Here is a 22,024-nt window from a genome sequence, read left to right on the forward strand (position 1 = left end):
ACCTGAGCTAAATGAAGAACCTGAGCTAAACGAAGAACGTGAGCTAAATGAAGAACCTGAGCTAAATGAAGAACCTGAGCTAAATGAAGAACCTGAGCTAAATGAAAAACGTAAGCTAAATGAAAAACGTAAGCTAAATGAAGAACGTGAGCTAAATGAAGAACCTCAGCTAAATGAAGAACCTGAGCTAAATGAAGAACCCGAGCTAAATGAAAAATGTAAGCTAAATGAAGAACTTGAGCTAAATGAAGAACCTGAGCTAAATGAAGAACCTGAGCTAAATGAAGAACGTGAGCTAAATGAAGAACCTGAGCTAAATGAAGAACGTGAGCTAAATGAAGAACGTGAGCTAAATGAAGAATGTGAGCTAAAAGCAGGATTAAAAACCTGAAAAATTATAGCAAAAATCTGTTTAGCAAAACCATGTCTAAAAAGTAAAACCAGTAAAGCAGTTGTTAAACACCAGAAGCAACAAAAGAGTAGCTAAAAGCTAAGATTAGCACAACAGTAGTTAAAAACTAGAAATAGCAAAACGATGGCTGAAAACTAAATCTAGTAAAACTTGTTTAAAGCTAAAATCAGCTAAATAGTCGATAAAAGTTAAAATGTATAAAAAATATTAAAATAATCATCCTTAAACTCCACATTTATTTCATAAAAGAGTGAAATAATTTTAATAAAATACTAATAAAGTATAAAAAGCACTCCTGGTCGCCTCTGACCTTCGCTCCCTTCTTGCACAGCAGGCTGACGATGTCGGTGTGTCCTGCAGCGGCCGCCAGACTCAGGGGTGTCATGCCGCTGCTGGTGGTCCCGTCGACAGGAGCCGACATTTCCAGCAGCAGAGCCACCATCTCCAGGTGACCCAGGTGGGCGTGGACCGCCAGGATGGGGGCGTGGCCTATCACCTCTGTGGACCAGGTCACACTCGCTCCACCAAGCATCAACAAACGACTCACCTGAGAAATGAAAACAAAAAGTCACAAACCTGTCTGTCACTGCCTGACTGATAAAGGCAGACAGAGAAAGCAGACTGAAAAACGAGCCTCAAACAGTCACTGTGTAAAAACTGTAAGGCTTTTAAACAGGAAATTAAAAGGAGCAGGAAGTCACCTTGATGTTAGGTGTGTACAGGTTTCTCAGGGAGCCCAGAGCGACGGACAGACTGTCGGTGCTGCAGTTGATCCACATGGCCTGAAGAACGCTGGAGGACACGCCGGTCTTCTTACTCAGACCCTGTGGAACCGATAAGAACCTGCTCAGATCTGCAGCTCCAGTAAGAAGTTAAACCTGCAGCATCGCGGCGCCACRGACCTTAAAGATGTGGGCCTTCAGGATGTGGTGACCCAGTTCCATGGTCTGCTGCCGGTTCAGCTTCCCTTCCTGTCTGGAGAACATGAAGGCCAGCAGGGCGTGGCCGCTCCTGGGAAAACATTCAAACATCCTGAAAAGTCCTGAAACATCCTGAAAAATCCTGAAAAGTCCTGAAACATCCTGAAAAGTCCTGAAACATCCTGAAAAGTCCTGAAAAGTCCTGAAACATCCTGAAACATCCTGAAAAGTCCTGAAACATCCTGAAAAATCCTGAAAAGTCCTGAAACATCCTGAAAAGTCCTGAAACATCCTGAAAAGTCCTGAAACATCCTGAAACGTCCTGAAACGTCCTGAAAAGTCCTGAAACGTCCTGAAACGTCTTGAAATATCCTGAAACGTCCTGGCGCAATAAAAAGCCTCATTTTCTGTGAGAGTGAGTTTGTTGAAGCTACAAGAAGCAGAATATTAACTAAGCAAAATGCTAGCTAAAAGTAAAAATGTGTTAGCTTCAATTAGCAAAACACTAGCTAACAGTAGTAGTAGTAAAAGACTAGCTAAAAGAATCAGGTAAAAGCTAAATATAACAAAGGCTTAAATCCATTAATTGAGGTTCCTTTGAAACTACTTCAGCAAATTAGCTGTATTTGTCTCAGTGAGCTCATATTTTGTTCCATTTTCAGCTTCTAGTTAGCCTTTTTATAATTTTAGCTAATATTTGATACTTTTGGCTTTTAGCCAACCTAGTGGTACTTTTATTTTTAGTTTTAAGTTAGATTTTTGAAACATTTTGTCTTTAGCTAGCCAATTGCTACTTTTAGCATTTATTTAGTGTTTTTGTATTTTTAGATAGCATTTTTGCTAGTTTTGGCTAATCCTTGATACTTTCAGCTAGCTTTTAACTACTTTTACCTTTTACTACATTTTGCTACTACTTTTATATTTGAGCTAGCTTATTGATACATTTAATTTTTAGCTAGCCAGTTGCTACTTTTAGCATTTGCTTAGAGTTTTATCACTTTTAGTTTTTTATCTTTTAGCTAACTTTTTGATACATTTTGTTGTTAACTACTTAGATGCTACTTTTGGCTTTTATTTAGATTTCCTGTTTTAGATAGCATTGTTTAACTTTTAGCTACTTGTTTTCTTTTTTCATTTAATCTTTGTTTTTAGCCAGACTTCTGCTCTTTTTAGGTTCTAACAAGTCTTTTGCTAGTTTTAGCTAATTGATACTTTTTGCTAGTTTTTAACTACTTTAGATCTTACTAGACTTTTGACTATTAGCTAGCGTTTTTATTTTTTATCCTTTAGCTAGCTTTTTGATACATTTTGTTGTCAACAAGCTAGATGCTACTTTTAGTTAGTGTTTTCCTGTTTTTAACTTGTGCTTTGCTACTTTTAGCTTGTCTTTTCATGCTTTTAATTAACCTTCGTTTTTAGCTAGACTTTTGCTAGTTTTAGCCGATCTGGATACTTTTAGCTAGTTTTTAACTACTTTTATGTTTAAACTAGCATTTTGATAATTTGTTTTTGTCAACTCTATTGCTACATTTTAGCTAGCAAATTGCTACTTTTAGCATTTTGTTGGTGTTTGTTACTTTTAGTCAGCATTTTCTGCTTTAGCTACTGTTTTATTTAATTTTAATTTTAAATAATTTTATTTTCCCAACTCAATTTCAGCTTCTTGAGCAAATTTCAGGTAAAACATAACTTGTCTTGTTTAGTTCCTAAACAGGCATGAACTGAACGAATCTTCTGAGATCGTTTGACCTTTGACCTCACCTGGGGTCACAGAGATAGTCTGTACTCTCCCCGTCGGCTCTCCAGACCAGCCACTCTCTGAAGGAGGGGTGACACAGCATCCGGGTGCCATCTCTGCGCCTAACCTTCAAATGCAGGATAAAAACAAGAGTTTAATATAAATTAAATTTCACTGACGAACCAGACGAATTTAAACTTCGTCAGCTCCAAACTCTCAGATTAGAGTTAATCCTTTGATCTAAAGAGCTGAAGTCTTACCATGAACCCAGCCAGACTGTCTAAACTCTGCTGGAAGTCGTTCCACTCCAGCTCCCCCTTCACGCTGCCTGCGTTCAGCGCCCTGAACATTTGTTCATCAGTCAGCGGGTGCAGAGACGCCAGAGCCACATTTAGCACCGGAACAGCCCGCTCGAAGACCTCCTTCTCAGGAAAGCTGGCRCGGCACATCAGCAGGTACACCTGACGGTCAGAAGGAGTCAAAGAGTTTCAACTTCATCATACATCGTCTCGAATGTCTGATGTTTGTCTTATCTGGGTTTGTTGAAAYGCTAATTAGATCATCTGGACCACAGAAAGCATCTGCTGCGTGAGCGAAACAACAGAAGTGCTCCAGCTTGTTGGCCTYCTTTTCCTCCCCGAGATCCGAGCCGCCTCGTCTGTCATCCGTCCGGCTTTTAGGATCTTTGAAACGTTTATAAMCGGGTCGGACGTTTTACGTAAACCATGAGCAGGGGAGTGAATCTCTTCTYGGTTTGCCTCGAACGCCTCAGTGGGACCACCTCTACCTATGCAGTTGTGTTTAACTATGGTAACACCTTGTCAAGGTGGAAAGACATCAGCAGCAACCTCAGAGAAGCATCAATCTGAGAAGGGTCAAAGGTCATTTAGCATGGCATGGGAGGGCCAAAATTAAGAGTATTGCACAACCAGCAGTTGCTACATCCTTGTAGCAGGAGGCTATATCTATTCCTAAGCCAGCTATTGATCTGATTAATGATAGRMCGGCACCGCTAACTGAGCAGCTGGTCCTACTAACTGARAGGCCGGAGCTGGCAAATGAGAAGGAGACAATTCATTTTTGTTAGCATCAGAGAGGCTAGTGACTAGCATAGAAAAGATGGCAGTAGCTTCGGAAAAATAAACATCTAACATGGATAAACTGGTGTTAGCATTGGAGAGGCTAGCGACTAGCATGGATAAGCTGGTGTTAGCATTGGAGAGGCTAGCGACTAGCATGGATAAGCTGGCGTTAGCATCAGAGAGGCTAGCGACTAGCATGGATAAGCTGGCATTAGCATTGAAGAGGCTAGCGATTAGCATGGATAAGCTGGCATTAGCATTGGAGAGGCTAGAGACTAGCATGGATAAGTTGGCATTAGCATTGAAGAGGCTAGTAATTAGCACAGATAGGCTGGCATTAGCATCACAGAGGCTAGCAACTAGCATGGATAAGTTGACATTAGCATCAAAGAGGCTAGCAACTAGCATAGATAAGCTGGCATTAGCATCAGAGAGGCTAGCAACTAGCATGGATAAGCTGTGTTAGCATCGAAGAGGCTAACACAGCTTATCCATGCTGTGTTAGCATCGAAGAGGCTAGCAACCAGCATGGATAAGCTGGTGTTAGCGTTGGAGAGGCTAATGATTAGCACGGATAAGTTGGCATTAGCATGGGAGAGGATAGCGACTAGCACGGATAAGCTGGCATTAGCATCGGAGAGGCTAGAGACTAGCACGGATAAGCTGGCATTAGCATGGGAGAAGATAGCGACTAGCACGGATAAGCTGGCTTTAGCATGGGAGAAGATAGCGACTAGCACGGATAAGCTGGCTTTAGCATTGGAAAGTCTAGACGCTAGCTTCTCCATTGCTAAACTGCTACACAAATTAATTCAGAAAATGATAAGAAGCTAAACAGAAAATTTTGGAGGAAGCTAATGCTAATCCTGCTAATATTTCACCCGTCTACCATGGGTCAAGAAGAACAACTCACTTCCTTCTACATGTCCTGGCTTGGACCTTTCAATCATGATGTCAGTTTTACAGTCAATAAGGAGGCGGAGCTACAACTCTGCTGACTGACAGGTAGGATGAGCAGGAAAGAAAAAAAGGCTTCAAATCATTTTACTATTAATTTAAACACTATTAACACTGAAATACAAACATTTGTATGCCCCAGATTAAATTTATTTTGCTTTACGACAAACGTATGTAGAGTTTTTTTTCCACATTTGTGCCTGCAAACGTTTTTCATGTTTTCATACTTCATTAACGCTTCAGCACTTTTCCTAACAGGCAGCTAATCAGGATGACAGAAAAGTGAAAACTCRAGAATAGATGAGGAGGGAAAGGGCAGGTTCAAAAGTTTAAGAGTAAAAATATTAATTTTTAAGACCGAGAGAATTAAACGGTGAGCTGATGTGTAATTAAATCCAAAAGTCTGACCTCTGACAGGGAGACCGGCACCACCAGGTAGTTCCCTCCTTTCAGAGCCAGGTGACCTCTGTGGAACAGATCCAGGGTCAGCTGCAGGTAGAGGATGGAGCCGTGGCTCCGGGTCGACAGGTGGCTGCTGAACTTGCTGAGGAGCAGCGGGTCGGGGGCGGAGCCCGTGGGCGTGGTGACGTTGGCGGCGATCTGGCCGCTGCCGCTCACCCGGTGGTGGATGTAGTCGCTCAGGTCGGCTCCCAGGTCGCTGCTGTCCGGSAGGATGTCCAGAGAGATGCCGGAGAAGGGGAGGAGCGTAGTGATTTCCTGCGCGACAGGCACAAACAACCCCGGGGATGTCAGAGAAACATCTTTRATGCATTAACAAAAGAAAAGAACCAAAACCGGGAGCCGTTACTCAGACGCCGTYGCCTCTGACTCATGCAGAGCTACGAGGTAGAGTACAGTAAATCGTGTGGCAGTGACTCAATCCTCAACGTTGTTCACAGGCATCTCTCAGATTCACATTTCAGCTGGGCATCCTCCACTTTCACGCCAGCCAAGAAACAGCTAAAAAAAAACAACAACTAAAAAAAACATATTTTGGTTAAAAGACACACTTTATGTGGCAYCWAGYGTAAAATAAAATGTTAAAAAACACAATTTTATTCAGGTCACTTTCTGAGTGTAGAATCTTAGTTTAAATTTTCCACAAACATTTTATTGTTATTTAGCTCACTGTTCTCATATTTAGCTAGTTTTGATTAAATGTTGGTTAAATCTAAATATTAAATCCTAAATCAAAAATTTAAAGTTAAAWCTTAAAAGTWAAAGTTTACATTTAAGTATTTCAGAATGGAATTACCATAGGTGCGCAGCTTTAATTGTGACATCATCACCCTGCGACAAAAGCACCTGCTTACTCTGCTAACGCTGCTGAAGATGGAATTTAAAATTTAAATTTAAAATGCGTTCATTGAGAACAACATGCAGGGTGCCTGTGGCCCGGCAGTCTGAAGCTCAGACACCAGCCGCAACTGAGAGTTTGGTGTCTTTTAGGAAAGCATTAGCAGAGTTAGCAGAGTTAGCAGCGTTAGTAGTGTTAGCGGCGTTAGTAGCGTTAGCAGAGTTAGCAGAGTTAGTAGTGTTAGCAGAGTTAGCAGCGTTAGTAGTGTTAGCAGAGTTAGCAGCGTTAGTAGTGTTAGCAGAGTTAACAGTGTTAGTAGCGTTAGCAGCGTTAGCAGTTTTATTAGGGTTAGCAGCATTACCAGAGTTAGCAGTCTTGGTAGCATTAGCATTGTTAGCATTAGCATCATTAGCAGTGTTACCAGAGTCTGCAGCGTTAGCAATGTTAGCAGCATTAGCAGAGTTACCAGAGTTAGCAGCATTAGCAGTGTTAGCAGCATTAGCATCATTTGCAGTGTTACCAGAGTTAGCAGTATTAGCATTAGCATCATTCGCAGTGTTTCCAGAGTTAGCAGCATTAGCAGAGTTAGCTGTGTTAGCGGTTGCTTTTGTCACGCATCAATGGCAAAGGCTGCCTAMGAAGGTAATTTCGCTAACTGTGCCCACTACTGAAAATTTGCATTTCACTGCATTTTCACTTTTGCCACTTGTGCTGCAACCCAGTTGTATTGGGAAGTGGGAATTTACAAGTCGTAAATTTGAACTGGAACTCTAGTGGGAATTCCTTGTAGGAAAGCAGGAGACTTCAGAATCCAAGATGGCAGCCACTCAACCCAACAGTGAGTAAAATTCTCTTTTAATAGTATTTATGTTTTATTCATTTCACATTTAATCAGTCGTACAMGTAGTACTTTTCAGTATTTATAAGAGGACTTGTTTAAACACCGTTTCTATGCAGGAAATACCAGGTAGAGCTCAGTGTTTGTTAGCAGTGCTCAAGAATGTGACTTTTTTTCTTTTTTTGTCATTGCCAACACTTGACCAGGTGTGGCAGAAGGCTCATTACAGAAAAAGATTTCGTCTTGTTTTAATATTAATCATAATACATGTTTAAGGCTTTTTTGTGCACCTTTGGACTGATTGCATACAGCAAATAAAGCATCAATGACCGGAGTGATACAAGCAGCACCTAGCAAGATGACAGCCTCAAACCCTGCTCTTATGTTTCTCTATTTTACTGTGTAAACAGAGAACTTTACGTTGCAAATCCATGGTAAAATCAAAGTGAAAGGACATATTTTTAATTTTAGAATTTAAAAGTTAAGTTTTATTGATGAGTCTTGAAGAAAACGACACCTGAGCGTGTTTAGTTTACGTCCAACAACCGATTTCATTGCGTAACCGCCTGGCGGGCTGTCAGAATCCCAGCAGGATCCAGGAAGCATTACGGAGCATTCGGGGCGTAATCCTCGCAGCATTTGGAGGCTCGGCTTTGGCGTCGGACAGATGCGTCTGCTGTTTGGTGGGATTACCCACCAGATTGAGAAAACACACCAGACCGGAGGGAGCAGCGGAGCCAAACGCTGCACCGCCTGTAGTGTGGCGGGGAAAGGCACGGCRGCTAGAAGAAGCTGCATCTTACAGAGTTCAGGGCTGACCCAACCGTGACCTGATGACAGCGTGAGGATAAAATAAAAATTTAAGCTGCTTCTTTCCTTTTGTTTAATGGAACCAGACTGAAGTTTTAAAGGTTTAAACCAGCAGAGATGATTTATTTTATTGATGATTTATCATTTTAAAGTGCCGGTAATCAGGACTGACAGCTCCTCGAAGGAAACCTAACAAAGAGCAGATCAGTGCAACGCTTGTCATGAAATGTTTTCAAACGTCTCGTCAGCTCAGATTCAGGAGACAGAAACTTTTTAACAAAAACAAAAAATTCAAACATAAAGAGTCTTAAATGTTTATCAACATGTGAAGATTTATGCTGAGTCAGCATTCACACTGATGTTTTTGTTTATTTTGCAAAATGTTTTTTGCTACTTAGGTATTTCAGCATACTGCATTAGTGATATTTTAGCTACTTATGGATTAAAATGTTCGGCTCATTCAGGAGTACATTTAGTTTTTTAATTGTACATTTTTTATATTTCACTTTATTTTGTGAAAAAAAAACAATTTTAATCAGTTAAACTTATTCAAAAACTGTTCTCACATTTATGAACATTAGCCTTTGGCTGCCATTGTGCCATTTCAAATTTTTATTTAGCTTTCTGCTACTATGAGCTTTAGCTTACTTTTGCTACATCTAGTGTTTTGCTACTTTTAGTTTTTAGCTAATTTTCTCCTTCTTTTAGCTTCCCCAACTCAATTTTAGCTTTTTTAAAGCAAATTTCAGCAACATAGTTCAGCATTTTTAATATTAGAATTTTTTGTGATAATGCTGAAAAAGCTGAATGACAGCTAAAATTAGCTGAAGAAACAAAAACTGAGTTTTTAAAACCAAAATAAGAACAAAGACTAAAATTAGCATAGCAGCGGAAATAAATACAAGCTAATAGCAGCCTATCAGTAGCTGAACAAACAGAACAGTAGCTGAAATGAGAAAAAAAGATTCTAAAAAAGTAGCTTGAATTAGCAAAACATAAGCTAAAGCTAAAAGTAGCAAACCAGCAGCAAGAATTAGCAAAAGCTAGAGCAAAAGGATTAAAACAGATATTTCAGCTAAGTGGTTTTGCAACTTTAAGTAGCAAAACAATTACCAACAGCTAAAAATAGCAGAATGATAGCTAAATACTTGAAGTATCATAAGCTGAAATTAGTAAAATATAGTAAAACTAAAGTTATCAAGTGATGTTAACTAGCAAAACTTTAGCTTAAAAGTGATAAAGTTAGAAGCTGTTCAATAGGTGCTAAAAATCCTCAAACTGATGCTAACAGTGGCTAAAGGTCGCAAAACAGTACCTAAAGTTAGCAAAAGCTGAAGCAAAATGATCAAAACAGATTAGCTAAACAAAGACTAAAATCAGCAAAATTGTATCTAAAAGTTAAAAGTAGCAAAACAATAGCTAAGAGCTAAAAGTAGAAGAATGATAGCTAAACACTTAAAATAAAAAAGGCAAAGCTTTAGCTGAAATTAGCAAAGACTTCATATCACTAGCAAAATTTTACCTAAAATGTGCTTGAGCTAAAATATTTTCAGTAGATGCTAAAATTAATAAAACTGAGGCAAAAAAGCTAAATTTAACAGAAAAGTAGCTAAAAGTAGCAAAGCAGTAGCTGATAGCTAAAAATAGTAGAGCAGCAGCTAAAAATTGGASCCTAAAAAGGCAAAAATACAACTTGTTTGCTAAAACATATTTAGATTTTAATATATCCTTATAAAGAGTCAAATATTTAAAAAAGTATAAAACTTCCAAAAGTCTCAGCACACGATTCTTGATCCAGCCGAATGTTTTGATTTACGAACAGTGAAAACTAAGTTTCTGAGAGCGGTGAGGAAGAAACAATAACTGCTGACTCAGCGTTCACACTTGAATGAACAAATTCTGAACCTTTTCTCTGAACATTTTCCTGAACCTTTTCCCTGAACCTTTTCCCTGAACCTTTTCTCTAAACCTTTTCTCTGAACATTTTCTCTGAACATTTTCTCTGAACCTTTTCCTTGAACCTTTTCTCTGAACACTTTCCTGAACCTTTTCTCTTGAACCTTTTCCCTGAACCTTTTCCTGAACCTTTTCTCTTGAACATTTTCTCTGAACCTTTTCTCTGAACCTTTTCTCTGAACCTTTTCTCTGAACCTTTTCTCTTGAACCTTTTCTATGAACCTTTTCCTGAACCTTTTCTCTGAACCTTTTCTCTGAACCTTTTCCTTGAACCTTTTCTATGAACCTTTTCTCTGAACACTTTCCTGAACCTTTTCCCTGAACCTTTTCTATGAACCTTTTCTATGAACCTTTTCCTCGAACATTTTCTCTGAACACTTTCCTGAACCTTTTTCCTGAACCTTTTCCCAGAACATTTTCCCAGAACCTTTTTCTCTTAACACTTCTCTGAACCTTTTCTATGAACCTTTTCTATGAACCTTTTCCTCGAACCTTTTCTCTGAACACTTTCCTGAACCTTTTCCCTGAACCTTTTCCTTGAACCTTTTCTCCGAACACTTTCCTGAACCTTTTCTCTGAACCTTTTCTCTGAACATTTTCTCTGAACATTTTCCTTGAACCTTTTCTCTGAACCTTTTCTCCGAACACTTTCCTGAACCTTTTCCCTGAACCTTTTCCTTGAACCTTTTCCTTGAACCTTTTCCTTGAACCTTTTCTCTGAACCTTTTCTCCGAACACTTTCCTGAACCTTTTCTCTGAACCTTTTCTCTGAACATTTTCTCTGAACCTTTTCTCTGAACACTTTCCAGAACCTTTTCTCTGAACCTTTTCCCTGAACCTTTTTTTTCTCTGAACCTTTTCTCTGAACATTTTCTCTGAACATTTTCCCTGAAACTTTTTTTTTTCTGAACCTTTTCTCTGAACCTTTTCTCTCTGGAGTTCATCGTGACCACCATGGGACTCTGTGGGACGGAGTGAGTGGGACCAGCGAGCGCAGATGTGTGGAAGCAGAGTGGGCGGCAAAGAGAAATGATGTGGTCGATGARAATCGCCACCTTGAAGGAGCCGGCTTGGAGCGGATGATTAACCGCTGACAGAACGCCAGCCCCCCTTGGACCATCTGAGCAACTCACCACCAGGCCTGTCCTGACCGTGACCACCAGCTTCAGCCACGCCGGGAACTTGGAGATGATTTTGGTGATGAAGGTGGCGATGGTGTCGCCGTAGTCGGGCTTGTGAAACTCGGCTTCATTGAGGCTGTCAACCAGGATGATGTAGTCTTCCTCGGGCAGCCTTCGTTCTGAAATAATTAMGCGACCAAAGCAAACAGTAAAATATTTATATAAAGCAGCTAAAGTGAATAATATCTAAAGACCGTGGGCTCCGGTTAGCACGGTTACCTTTGCGCAGTCCGGCGAGCGGCTCCAGGACTCCCTTCCTGAAGGCGGCGATGGGGTCCTGAACGCAGGAGCGTAAGCTGAGCGTGTTCTGCAGGTGAGGCTCTTGGACCAGCAGCTCTCGGTATGCGGCCAGCTGAGGCGCTCTGGCCAGCAGGGCGGCGACGCTGTGCACGAACTCTGGAACCAGACAGGTGTAGGTGTTGTCTGCCTGGCAGAAGTGGTACGACACCACCTGGAAGGTGAAGGAATACAGACGTTACAGCYGGGTGTTGTGTCCGTCCATGAGTTCTTATTGGTAGTAGTTTTGCTCATTTGAACTTTCAGCTAATAGCTTTGCTAATTTTAGGTCTTAGAAGTTGTTTTTCTAGTTTTAGCTTTCAGCTATGGTTTGGTTCRTTTTAAAATGTAGCTACAGGTTTGCTTTGTTTGGCCATTAGCTACCGTTTGGGTAATTTTTGCTGATTTCAGAGTTTTGCTGTTCTTCTCCTTATTTAAACCATTACCTACCATTTTGCTAAGGTTAGCATTTAGCTACAGTTTTGCTTAAGCCATTAGCTACTGTTTGGGTAATTCTTGCTTATTGCTGATTTCAGAGTTTTGCTGTTCTCCTTATTTAAACCATTACCTACCATTTAGCTAAAGTTAGCATTAGGCTACGGTTTTGCTTTGTTAAGCTTTCCACGACTGTTTCTCAACATTTCACTTTAAGCTTTTGTTTGGTCATTTATAGCTTTTAGCTACAGATTCACAATGTTTATCTTTTAGCTAGTTTTTAGATAAAGATTACTTTTATTTGTATTTTATTTTCTTCAGCTTTCTGCTATTTTTGCTGCTTTGAACTTTTAATAATGTTTTGCTACATTTAACTTAAGATATAATTTAGCCAATTTTAGCTATTAGCTACTATTTTGGTTTGTAGCTTAATGTAAAAATTTTTACTGTTAAAATTTTTTCTAAAATTAGCCGAGCTGTAGAAGCTTAAAACAACAAAACACTAGCTTGAGGCAGAACGTTACAAAACACTTGCTGATAAAGCTAATATTTTGTTATTTTTAGCTTTTAGCTAGTGTTTGGRTAATTTTGGCTTTTATACACAGTTTTGCGTTCTTTAGCTTTTCGCTAAAGTTTTGCTACTTTGAAATTTTAATAATATTTTGCTACATTCCGCCTAAGGTATAATTTAGCCAATGTTAGCTATTAGCAACAATTTTGGTTTGTAGCTACAGTTTTATTAATTTTAGCTTTTAGTGGTTGTCTTATTTCAACCTTTAGGCTACCTACTGTTTTGCTAAGTTTATGTTTCAGCAACTGTTCTGCAACATTTTGCTTTAAGCTATTATTTTGTTATTTTTAGCTTTGAGCTATAAGTTTGCTACATTTATCTTTTAGCAAGTTTTGGGGTAATTTTAGCTTTCAGCTGCAGTTTTGCCAATTTGAACTTTTAACAATGTTTGCTACATTTAGCTGAAGGTTTGCCAATTTTCACTTTTCTATAATTTAGCTAATTTTAGCTTTCAGCCACAGTTTCAGCAAGTTTTTTGTAACATTCTGCTTCAAGCTATTTTTTTGCTGTTTTAAGCTTTTACAGCTTGGCTAATTTTAGCTTTAGGCTTGTGTTTTACTTGTTTTAACTTTTAGCTAATATTTTACTTTTTTAGCTTTTAGTCACTGTTTCATGCTAAAGTTTCAGCAGAAAATGCTGTGGATGTAATCTCACTCTCAGAGCGCGAGTTAGGGATGACTCAGCTACGACCACTTAAGATTTTAGCTCATAACAGCTGAAGGTTTCCCTAAAATCCACCCAGTGATGCCAGKGATATTTTGCTGACAGACAGACACATTGAGGTAAATATTCTGGAGCTGCAGGAGGGCTGCTCAGCAGGGTCCTGGTTCTGGTCCTGTTTTCTGGTCCTATTTTCTGATCCTGGTCCTGGTTTCTGGTCCTGTTTTCTGCTCCTGGTTCAGTTATCTGGTCCTGTTTTCTGGTCCTGGTTGTGGTCCTGTTTTCTGGTCCTGGTCCTGGTCCTGTTTTCTGGTTCTGTTTTCTGGCTCTGGTCCTGTTTTCTGGTCCTGGTCCTGGTCTCTGATGACACTGATGTCAGAGGGTTCCTCTCGGGTTCTGGGCTCATGTGGATCAGGCTGCAGAGCAGCACAGACACACGGATGCTTCTAAATTTATTAACTTGGCCTCAATAAGAGTTTCCATGGGAACCGGTCCGGCTGCCGTTGACAGCGAGGTTTGCTCAAAAAAAAAATAAAAAATCCTCCACGAGGTTTCATGTGAAACCTTTAGACATTCTGATTATTATTAAAAATAAAAATATTTATCTGTGCTGTGAAAAGTAAAAACGATAGATCCATTTTTCTGATTTTATTTTGTTTTAGATCCTGAATCAAAAACCTTCAGCGTTGTTTTTGTGTTTTATTGTAAACGTTTGGCTGAAATTCTCTGAATTTTAAAAAAATAAATACTTTTTACGACTCACTCTGCTTTGTGCGAAAGTCTCGAGTCATCCATTCGTTTGCGTCCCGGGAGTCGAGGTCTTTAGTAATATTTTTAAACGAGCTCTTCTTCAGCGGTTCTACAGATGAACTAAAGGTCCTGAAGTTTTGTCCACCTGTATGGGATCAATCTTGTGCCAAAAGGAAATGAAAATGTAGAAAATGTTACATTTACATCACATCATGATGTGATGTAAATGTAACATTTTCTACATATAGGTAAAATTAACCACTGCAGTAAAATAACTTGTCTGTTTTTATCACTTTTACAGTGGATTGCATCAACTCTGTTACATACCAAACGTAAATCTGTGGATCTGTGTTTGATTACTCTGCCTGGCTTTCTCAAGGACCAGGATGTGACACAAAAATCTGAATTATGGAACTGAAAGTGAAAGTAGTCAAACTAAATTTTTAATAAGCCAAAATACATTTTCAAACAAATTAATTCACATTAAAAACTTTAAATTCAGTTTCAATTTAGTGAAATTTATTTTCAAATCAATGCATTCAATTTCAAATTATGCACATTCAGATTCAATCTGAGCAATTCAGATTCAGTTCCTGCTGGCACAACATTTATCCCGTACACCGCAGCTTTGAGTTTGAACCTAAAAGGCCTCAGATGCTGTTGGACCGTTAGCTAGTACTCTTTTAGCTCGTTATCTGTAAAACAGTTTTTGTTCCTCATACTTTGAGCTGTTTTACACAATTTTTTAAACAAAAACGTTCAACTCACTCTGAAAAACWGTTTTGACTTTTTTCTTTTACTTTTGTGCTTTTTGAAATATTGAATTTTATTTACAAAAACATTTTGCATTAAAAATACACCAACAGAGTTTTTCATCTGAAATCAAAGTCAGCGTACTTCCATTGTTTTTGCCTATTGGTGCTTTTCTTACAGCTAATTTCAATTCTTTGCTACCATTTTGGTAAATTTAGCTGTTACCTGTAGTTTGGCTTCAATTAACTTTAAGCTACTGTTTGTCATTTTTAGCTTTAAGCTTTTAGTTTGCTAATTTTGGCTTTGAGCTGCAGTTTTAATGTTTAGTTTTGGCTACATTTTAGTTCAATTTTGTTTAAGCTACTGTTTTGCTAATTTTAGTTTTTAACTACACTGTTGCTAATTTTAGCTTTGAGCTATTTTCTTGTTTGTTTCAATCTTTACCTACTGTTTTGCTAAATTTAGCTTTTAGTAATGGCTTTGCTACATTTAGCTTTTAGCTACAGTTTTGCTACTTGTATCATTTTTGCATTGTTTAGTTTTGAGCTCATTATTTATTTTTAGCTTTTAGTGACAGATRTGCTAACATAGCTTTTAGCTACTGTTTTGTTTTAGAAGCTGTTTCACTAATTTCATCTCTGGTAAATTTAGCGATTGTTTGGTTGCATTTAGTTTTGAGCTACTGTTTGATAATTTTAGCTTTTAGCAGCAGTTTTGGTCATTTTTGTTTAAGTTTCTGTTTTGTTAAATTTTGCTTTTAGCTAAATTGTTGCTAATTTTAGCTTTGAGCYGTTKTTTATTTTAACCTTCACCTACTGTTTTGCTAAATTTAACTCTTAGTGATGGTGTGACATTTAGCATTTACTGTAGCTACAGCTCTGCACATTTGAAGTTCATGTTTGCTACATTTAGCTTTTAGCAATTGTTTTAGCTTGATCAAAATGTAGCAACACAAACAAAAACGTAGCCGAAGTGAATCGAATTTTTCTCTTTCAGCTATAGTTTTGCTAATTTGAACTTTWAGCCACAGTTTTGCTACATTTAGATTTTAGGAACTGGCAACATTTAGTTATGAAGCTGTTGTTTTGGTACATTCAGCTTTTAGATACAGCTTTGCTACTTTTAGCTTTTAGCTCCAGATTTGGTCATTTCAGGCTAGCTTCAATCTGATTCTTCRGCTACCTTGGCAGCGAGGCCTCTGACAGCCTCCTTCCTCATAGCTGGACTCTCACTGGTTCCTGCAGCAGAGTTCTGGTCAGACTGGACCTCAGCCGGCTGCTTGGAGACTCCTTTTCCCRGCTTCTGTCCAGCTGCAAAGAGCAACAAGCCGCCGTGAGTCAAACAGCTGAAAATAATKACAACGAGCTAAAACACAACAGAGTGTGAGAAGCTAAATAAAAAATGAAGCCGTGCTGAAAAATAAATGAAATCCTGTTTTTTGTTTTCTTCATGACTCTTTAATCTGACAATAACTCCTCGCTGTATCTCATCTTCAAAGCAAGAATTTAAAAAATATAAGTATTTTAGCCRTTTCTATTTTTATAACAGGCAAGACTCAAAAGCATCACAGCAGGCCGTTATGATCCATCTGTACGAGTTATTTATCTCCTCTTTTATTTTCTGTTTGTGAGTTAAAAGTGCCGCTCAAGAGAGGAAAAATCAACAAACCGAATCCACTTACGAAGCAGCAATCAGCAGCCGAACCTCAGGGGACGACTTGACCCACTTCTAAATTTTTACACAAATCGGACTTTACTTGAACCACATCTAAAAAACTACGAGTTAAAACGAAATCAATTCAATTTTTCTTTTAAAACGTACCGTAGTTCTGAACTTGCTTTGTTTTCTCTTTTGATACTTTTAGCTACAGCTTTGGTCAGATAAATTTTAGCTACAGTTTTACATTTTAACATTTTTTCTTAATTTTAGGTACTTTGGGCTAAAATTTGTCTCATTTTGGCAAATGTTTAGCTCATGTTCATCACGTTTACCCCTCATTTTACCTGCTGTTTTGCTATATTTAACATATTTTACTAATTTTAGCTGCAGTGTTAAGTTTTCTACTTTTAGCTACTGTTTTGCTGCTAAATATTAGCTACTATTCTGCTACTTATAGCTACAGTTTTGGCTGTCTAAACTTTAGCATTCTTTGTTCAAATTTTAATGTTTTCTAATTTATAAAATGTTCTGTAGATTTTAGCTGCAATTTTGCATTTTAACATTTTTTCTTGATTCTAGCTACTTTTGGYTACAATTTGGCAAATCTTAGTTTATGTTTATTTAATCTTACCTGCTGTTTAGCTATTTTCAACATGTCTTACTAATTTTAGCTACATTTTTACCATGGTTTTCTTCATTTTGCTGCAGTGTGATGATAGATTTTGCACATGATTTGCTAATTTCAGCTGTAACATCTGATCTGCAGCTTTTAGCCTCTAGCTACTTTTCAGTTTTTTTTTATTGAAGCCTCTGTTCAGCTTCTTGTCTACTTATTTTAGCCATTTTTTTTTGCTGATTGTTCAGTTCATTTTAGCTATTTTCTGCAGATTTTTGCCTCTTCAACTAATTTTAGTCATTTTTCGGCTGATTTTTCAGCCTATTAGCTACTGACGTCGGCCTTTCTTCTGCTTGTCTTAGCTTTCAGAACTTAGACAATAGGGGACATTTTAGCTTATTCAGCAGTTTTTCAGCAGTTTTCAGCAGTTTTTCAGCTCTGAACATTCAGACTTCAGTTTTACWGAAAATCTAGTTTCTTTATTTTTGATTTGTTAATGTTTTTGTTCATGAAGTTATAAMAAAATAAAGTTTAAAGATCAAAGTCTTACATTTCGGCGAGGAGCCGGGGCTGTGAGGCATGCTGGGAACGCCGTGTGGCGTGCGAGCGCCTTGGCAGCCGAGTGCCACCAGCCGCCAGACGATGGCGGTCTTGCCGGATCCGGCATTGCCCACGATGACGGCGCCGCGCCCCTCGCAGCTGCTGGTTTTCCTCAGGACCTCCTCCAGACGCGTGAAGAGCCAATCCCGGCCCACGAACGGCGTCTCGGTCGTGACGCCGGGGACTTCGAACAGCAGCGGTTTCAGCATGATGTCAGCTGGTTTTATTGGCGCCAACCTCACCGGACCTGGAGGTCAAAGGTCAAACMGATTGAAGGTGGATCATTTTTCATTTATTCTGCTGATTTTAGCCTCTGTGCTGCACAGTTTAGCTTCGGTTCTGCTCTTTATRGTCTCTGTTCAGCTCATTTAGGCCTGTTTGGCTCATTTGAACTTGTTCTGATCTTTTTAGCTATTGTTCTACTCACTTTAGCTTCTATTAGCTCATTTTAGCTTGAGTGTGGCTAACTTTAGCATCTGTACTTCTCACTTTAGCTTTGGTTCTCATATTTAGCTTCTGTTGTGCTCTTTATGGCCTCTGTTCGGCTCACGTAAGTTTTGGTTCTGACCTTTTTCTTTTTTGTTCTGCTCACCTAAGTTTCTGTTAGCTCATTTAAGCTTTTGTTTGTCTCACTTTAGCTTTGATTCTGATCTTTTTAGCTTCAGTTCTCCTCATTTTAGCTTCTGGTTGGCTCATTTCAGATTCTTTTCTGCTTACTATAGCATCTTTTTGGCTCATTTTAGTCTCTGTTCTGTTGACTTTAGCTTCTTTTATGACCATTTTAGGCTTTGTTATGATCATTTTAGCTTCTGTTTGGCTCATTTTAGCCTCTGTTCTGTTCATTTTAGCCTTTGTTTCAGTCATTTTAGCCTCTGTTCTGTTTATTTCAGATTCTTTTCGGACCATTTTAGCCTCTATTATGTTCATTTTAGCTTCTGTTTGGTTCTTTTCAGACCTTGTTTTGCTTATTTTCTTCTGAGTGTGAGCTCTTGTATCATTAAATTAAAATGTGTTTAAAACTCCAGTGTGAGAGGTGGCGGGTGATATGCATTCCTTTGTTAAACGTAAGTGGACGCTAGATGTTTTTGAATCAAACTGAACTCTAGTTTTATATTTTTCTCTAAAGTAAATGGACAAATATACCTTTGGATTCATCACTTGTGCGTCCAGCTGTGTTGTGTTTACGGACCGAGCCCCGGTGCCCCGCGGRCCTCTGGTGGTCCAGAAAACCCAGATCCTCCAGCCGAGTGGAGCTTGTTGCTGTGCAGAGCGAAAAGAGTGGAAAAAATAATTCAGTGTCAGAGAGAGAGATGGGTTTAAAAAAAACACTCGCATGCTGCAGCTACTCCTGTCAATTACCGTATCCATGGAGACGGAACACACAAACAGTCTTCGCTTTTACTGACACTCGCTCGCCGTCCTTGAGGAAACGAGACGAGAGGGAACGAAAAGAACTCGTCTCACGACTCTGTAAGCCGACACGAATATGAAATGACCAAATGTTTCGTGCCGTGGCAGGACACCAGATCTGTGAGAATCGGCACCGAAACAGATCAGCTGTTTGTGACGAGATCCACGAACGACCAAATGAGCCAGTTTAAAAAAAAAAACTAAAACAACTTGGAGTAAAACAGCAGAAGAGGAAAAACAGGAAGTTCCTCAAAGAAATTAGAGTCTAGAACCTCAGTCCAGAACAAAAAGCTGCAACAAAACTGACCCAGAGCACAAACCTGGAGACCTTCAGCAGGTCTTTGACCAAACCTGGAGACCTTCAGCAGGTATTTGACCAAACCTGGAGACCTTCAGTCAGTCGTAGACCAAACATGGAGACCTTCAGTCAGTTGTAGACCAAACATGGAGACCTTCAGTCAGTTGTAGACCAAACCTGGAGACCTTCAGCAGGTCTTAGACCAAACCTGAAGACCTTCGGCAGGTCTTTGACCAAACCTGGAGACCTTCGGCAGGTCTTTGACCAAACCTGGAGACCTTCGGCAGGTCTTTGACCAAACCTGGAGACCTTCGGCCAGTCATAGACCAAACCTGGAGACCTTCAGTCAGTCGTAGACCAAACCTGGAGACCTTCAGCAGGTCTTAGACCAAACCTGGCGACCTTCACTAGGTCTTAGCCCAAACCTGGAGATCTTCAGCAGGTCTTAGCCCAAACTGGCGACTTTTGGAAGGTCTTAGTCCAAATGTGGAGACCTTTGAAAGGTCTTATTTCAAACCTGGAGACTTTTGGAAGGTCCTATTCCAAACCTGTAGACCTTTGAAAGGTCCTATTCCTAACCTGTAGACCTTTGAAAGGTCCTATTCCAAACCTGTAGACCTTTGAAAGGTCCTATTCCAAACCTGGAGACATTTGGAAGGTCTTAGACCAAAACTGGGATCCTTTGGAAGGTCTTAGTCAAAACCTAGAGTCCTTTGAAAATTCTTATTCCAAACATGGAGACATTTAGCAAGTCTTGATCCAAACCAGGAGGCCTTCGGCAGGTCTTAGCCCAAATGTAGAAGACATTTAGTCAGTCTCAGCCCGACCCTGGAGACTTTCACCATGACTTAGCCCAAACCTGGAGACATTCAGTAGGTCTTGATCCAACTTATTACATTTTGAAGTCATCCTAATMTAAGATTGCTGCTACAGCCAATCAGCAAAATAAAACACAACAAACAGCTAAAACTCCTTGAGTTTTAGAGACACTGAGCTAAAACAGTTTGGTAGTAGCTGAGAATCCTCCTCAMCTTATACYGTGAACACACTTCGTAACACAGCTGTATGTTTATACTGCTAAATATTCTGTTTTTACCAACATGTTGTTGTAAAACCTGTAGGATTTTATGGTTTTAGATTATTCCAGTGAAGACCCTCTACTTTAATCTGGTTGTAGTTTCCGTCCTCTCTGTATCTAATCCAAGCGGTTTATGAATCCAGGCAAAGAACCAAGTAAACAGATTACATCCCCTGGAACTACAACCCCCCTGCTCACAGAGTCAGAGTTAGTTTTCTTTATTTTATTCTCATGCATGCGATCGAGTTAAACAGTTGTATCTATGTTTACATTAGAAAAATCTAAATTAAAGAAAAATGTACAAGACATTCATTTGTTGATTTTACTTTTATATATAGATATAGAAAAAAAATCCTGTACAATCTGAAAATCTGGTATTACTGCAATCTCTAATCTCTTCAGAGCAGGATGAATCAAAAGACAAAATCCTGTTCAAACATAAAATACTGCASATAGATCAAACAGGCCAGGAATACATTCTTCATATAGTGGTTATTGTTATTATTATTATTATTATTATCATCATCATCATCATCATCATCATCATCATCATCATCATCATCGTCAACTGAAAGAACATATCTGAGGTCTAATGGGCTTCAGGTTTATAACCAAAAGCTGAACAAACATCTTCTTTTAAAAAAATAACCAAGCAGCTCCAGAGTTTGACACAAAATTAAAAGTTAAAACATTTGAGTTCATTTAACAAAGTGAGTAAAGTTGAGACAGTTTGGACGTGTGCAGAGGAGGGACGATGGACTTGTTGGCTAAAAGATAAAAGCTGCTGAGGAGGAAGAGAAGAGGAAGACCACAGAGTGATTCATGGRTGAAGAGAAGGAGGATGTGCTGACGCTGATGTTTACTTTTAGAAATAAAACCTTCCTTGAAGAAATATCGCCGCCGGCCACATTTAAAACTGAAAGCTAAATGAAGCCAAATTTTAGCTGAAATCTAAAATTAGCAAAACCAAGCTAAAATTAGCTTAACAATTGTTAAATGACCAAAACTGTATCTGAAAGCAAACAATCAGCTAAAAGCTAAATGTAGCACAACTATAGCTAAACACTACAATTAACAAAACAAACTAAAATTAATAAAACTGTAGCTAGGCATAAGTTATCAAAGCAGCAGCCAAAAGCTAAATGCAGTAACTTTAAAAAACAGAGTTAGCAAAACAGTAGCAAAAGCTAAAATTACCAATACTTTAGCTAAAAGTGAGTGTAGTAAAACTAAAGCTAAAAACAGAGATTTTTAAAAAGCCAACACCATAGCTAAATGACAAATGTATAAAAACCCTAGCAAAAASCTACTTTAGCAATACTGTTGCTAAAAGCTWAAACTACCAAAACAYAAAAGCCGAAATTACCAAAGCYTTCGCTCAAAGTCCAATGTAACAAAACTGTAGCAAAAAATTAAGATGATCAAAGCTGTAGCTAACAAAACATGCTTAGCAAAACTGCAGCTAAGAGCTAAATTTATTAAATGAGTAGCTAAAACTTAAATCCAGCAAARCACCCTGAGACTGTACACAAGCCGTAAGGAAGGAGGCAGAGGACTAGTGAGTGTGAGAGCCACTGTCCAGGATGAAACATCCAAGATCCATAAATACATCAAGGACAAAGCCTCAACGGACAATGTGCTCAACAAATGTCTCAGACAATGGGGAACAGAAGATGAGGTGCTAGAGGTACCATCATGGGAGGACAAGCCCCTACATGGGATGTACC

At 39.0% G+C, this 22,024-nt stretch overlaps 1 protein-coding gene across 1 annotated transcript in view; it reads right to left on the reverse strand.

The window, feature by feature from the left end:
- The window catches only part of LOC106513947 (protein TANC1), a 59,818-nt gene that overhangs the window by 15,302 nt on the left and 22,492 nt on the right, over positions 1–22,024 (reverse strand). The window contains exons 8-18 of the mRNA XM_014003013.1: positions 18,655–18,771; positions 17,462–17,758; positions 15,819–15,946; positions 11,411–11,642; positions 11,144–11,310; positions 5,518–5,826; positions 3,331–3,531; positions 3,094–3,197; positions 1,315–1,423; positions 1,114–1,236; positions 723–959 (exon numbers count right to left, since the gene is read on the reverse strand). Coding sequence (XP_013858467.1) covers positions 723–959; positions 1,114–1,236; positions 1,315–1,423; positions 3,094–3,197; positions 3,331–3,531; positions 5,518–5,826; positions 11,144–11,310; positions 11,411–11,642; positions 15,819–15,946; positions 17,462–17,758; positions 18,655–18,771 — 2,024 coding nt within the window. The remainder of the gene's footprint in view (positions 1–722; positions 960–1,113; positions 1,237–1,314; positions 1,424–3,093; positions 3,198–3,330; positions 3,532–5,517; positions 5,827–11,143; positions 11,311–11,410; positions 11,643–15,818; positions 15,947–17,461; positions 17,759–18,654; positions 18,772–22,024) is intronic.

The sequence above is a fragment of the Austrofundulus limnaeus genome, unplaced genomic scaffold, assembly GCF_001266775.1.
Source record: "Austrofundulus limnaeus strain Quisiro unplaced genomic scaffold, Austrofundulus_limnaeus-1.0 Scaffold16, whole genome shotgun sequence".
Lineage (NCBI taxonomy): Eukaryota > Metazoa > Chordata > Actinopteri > Cyprinodontiformes > Rivulidae > Austrofundulus > Austrofundulus limnaeus.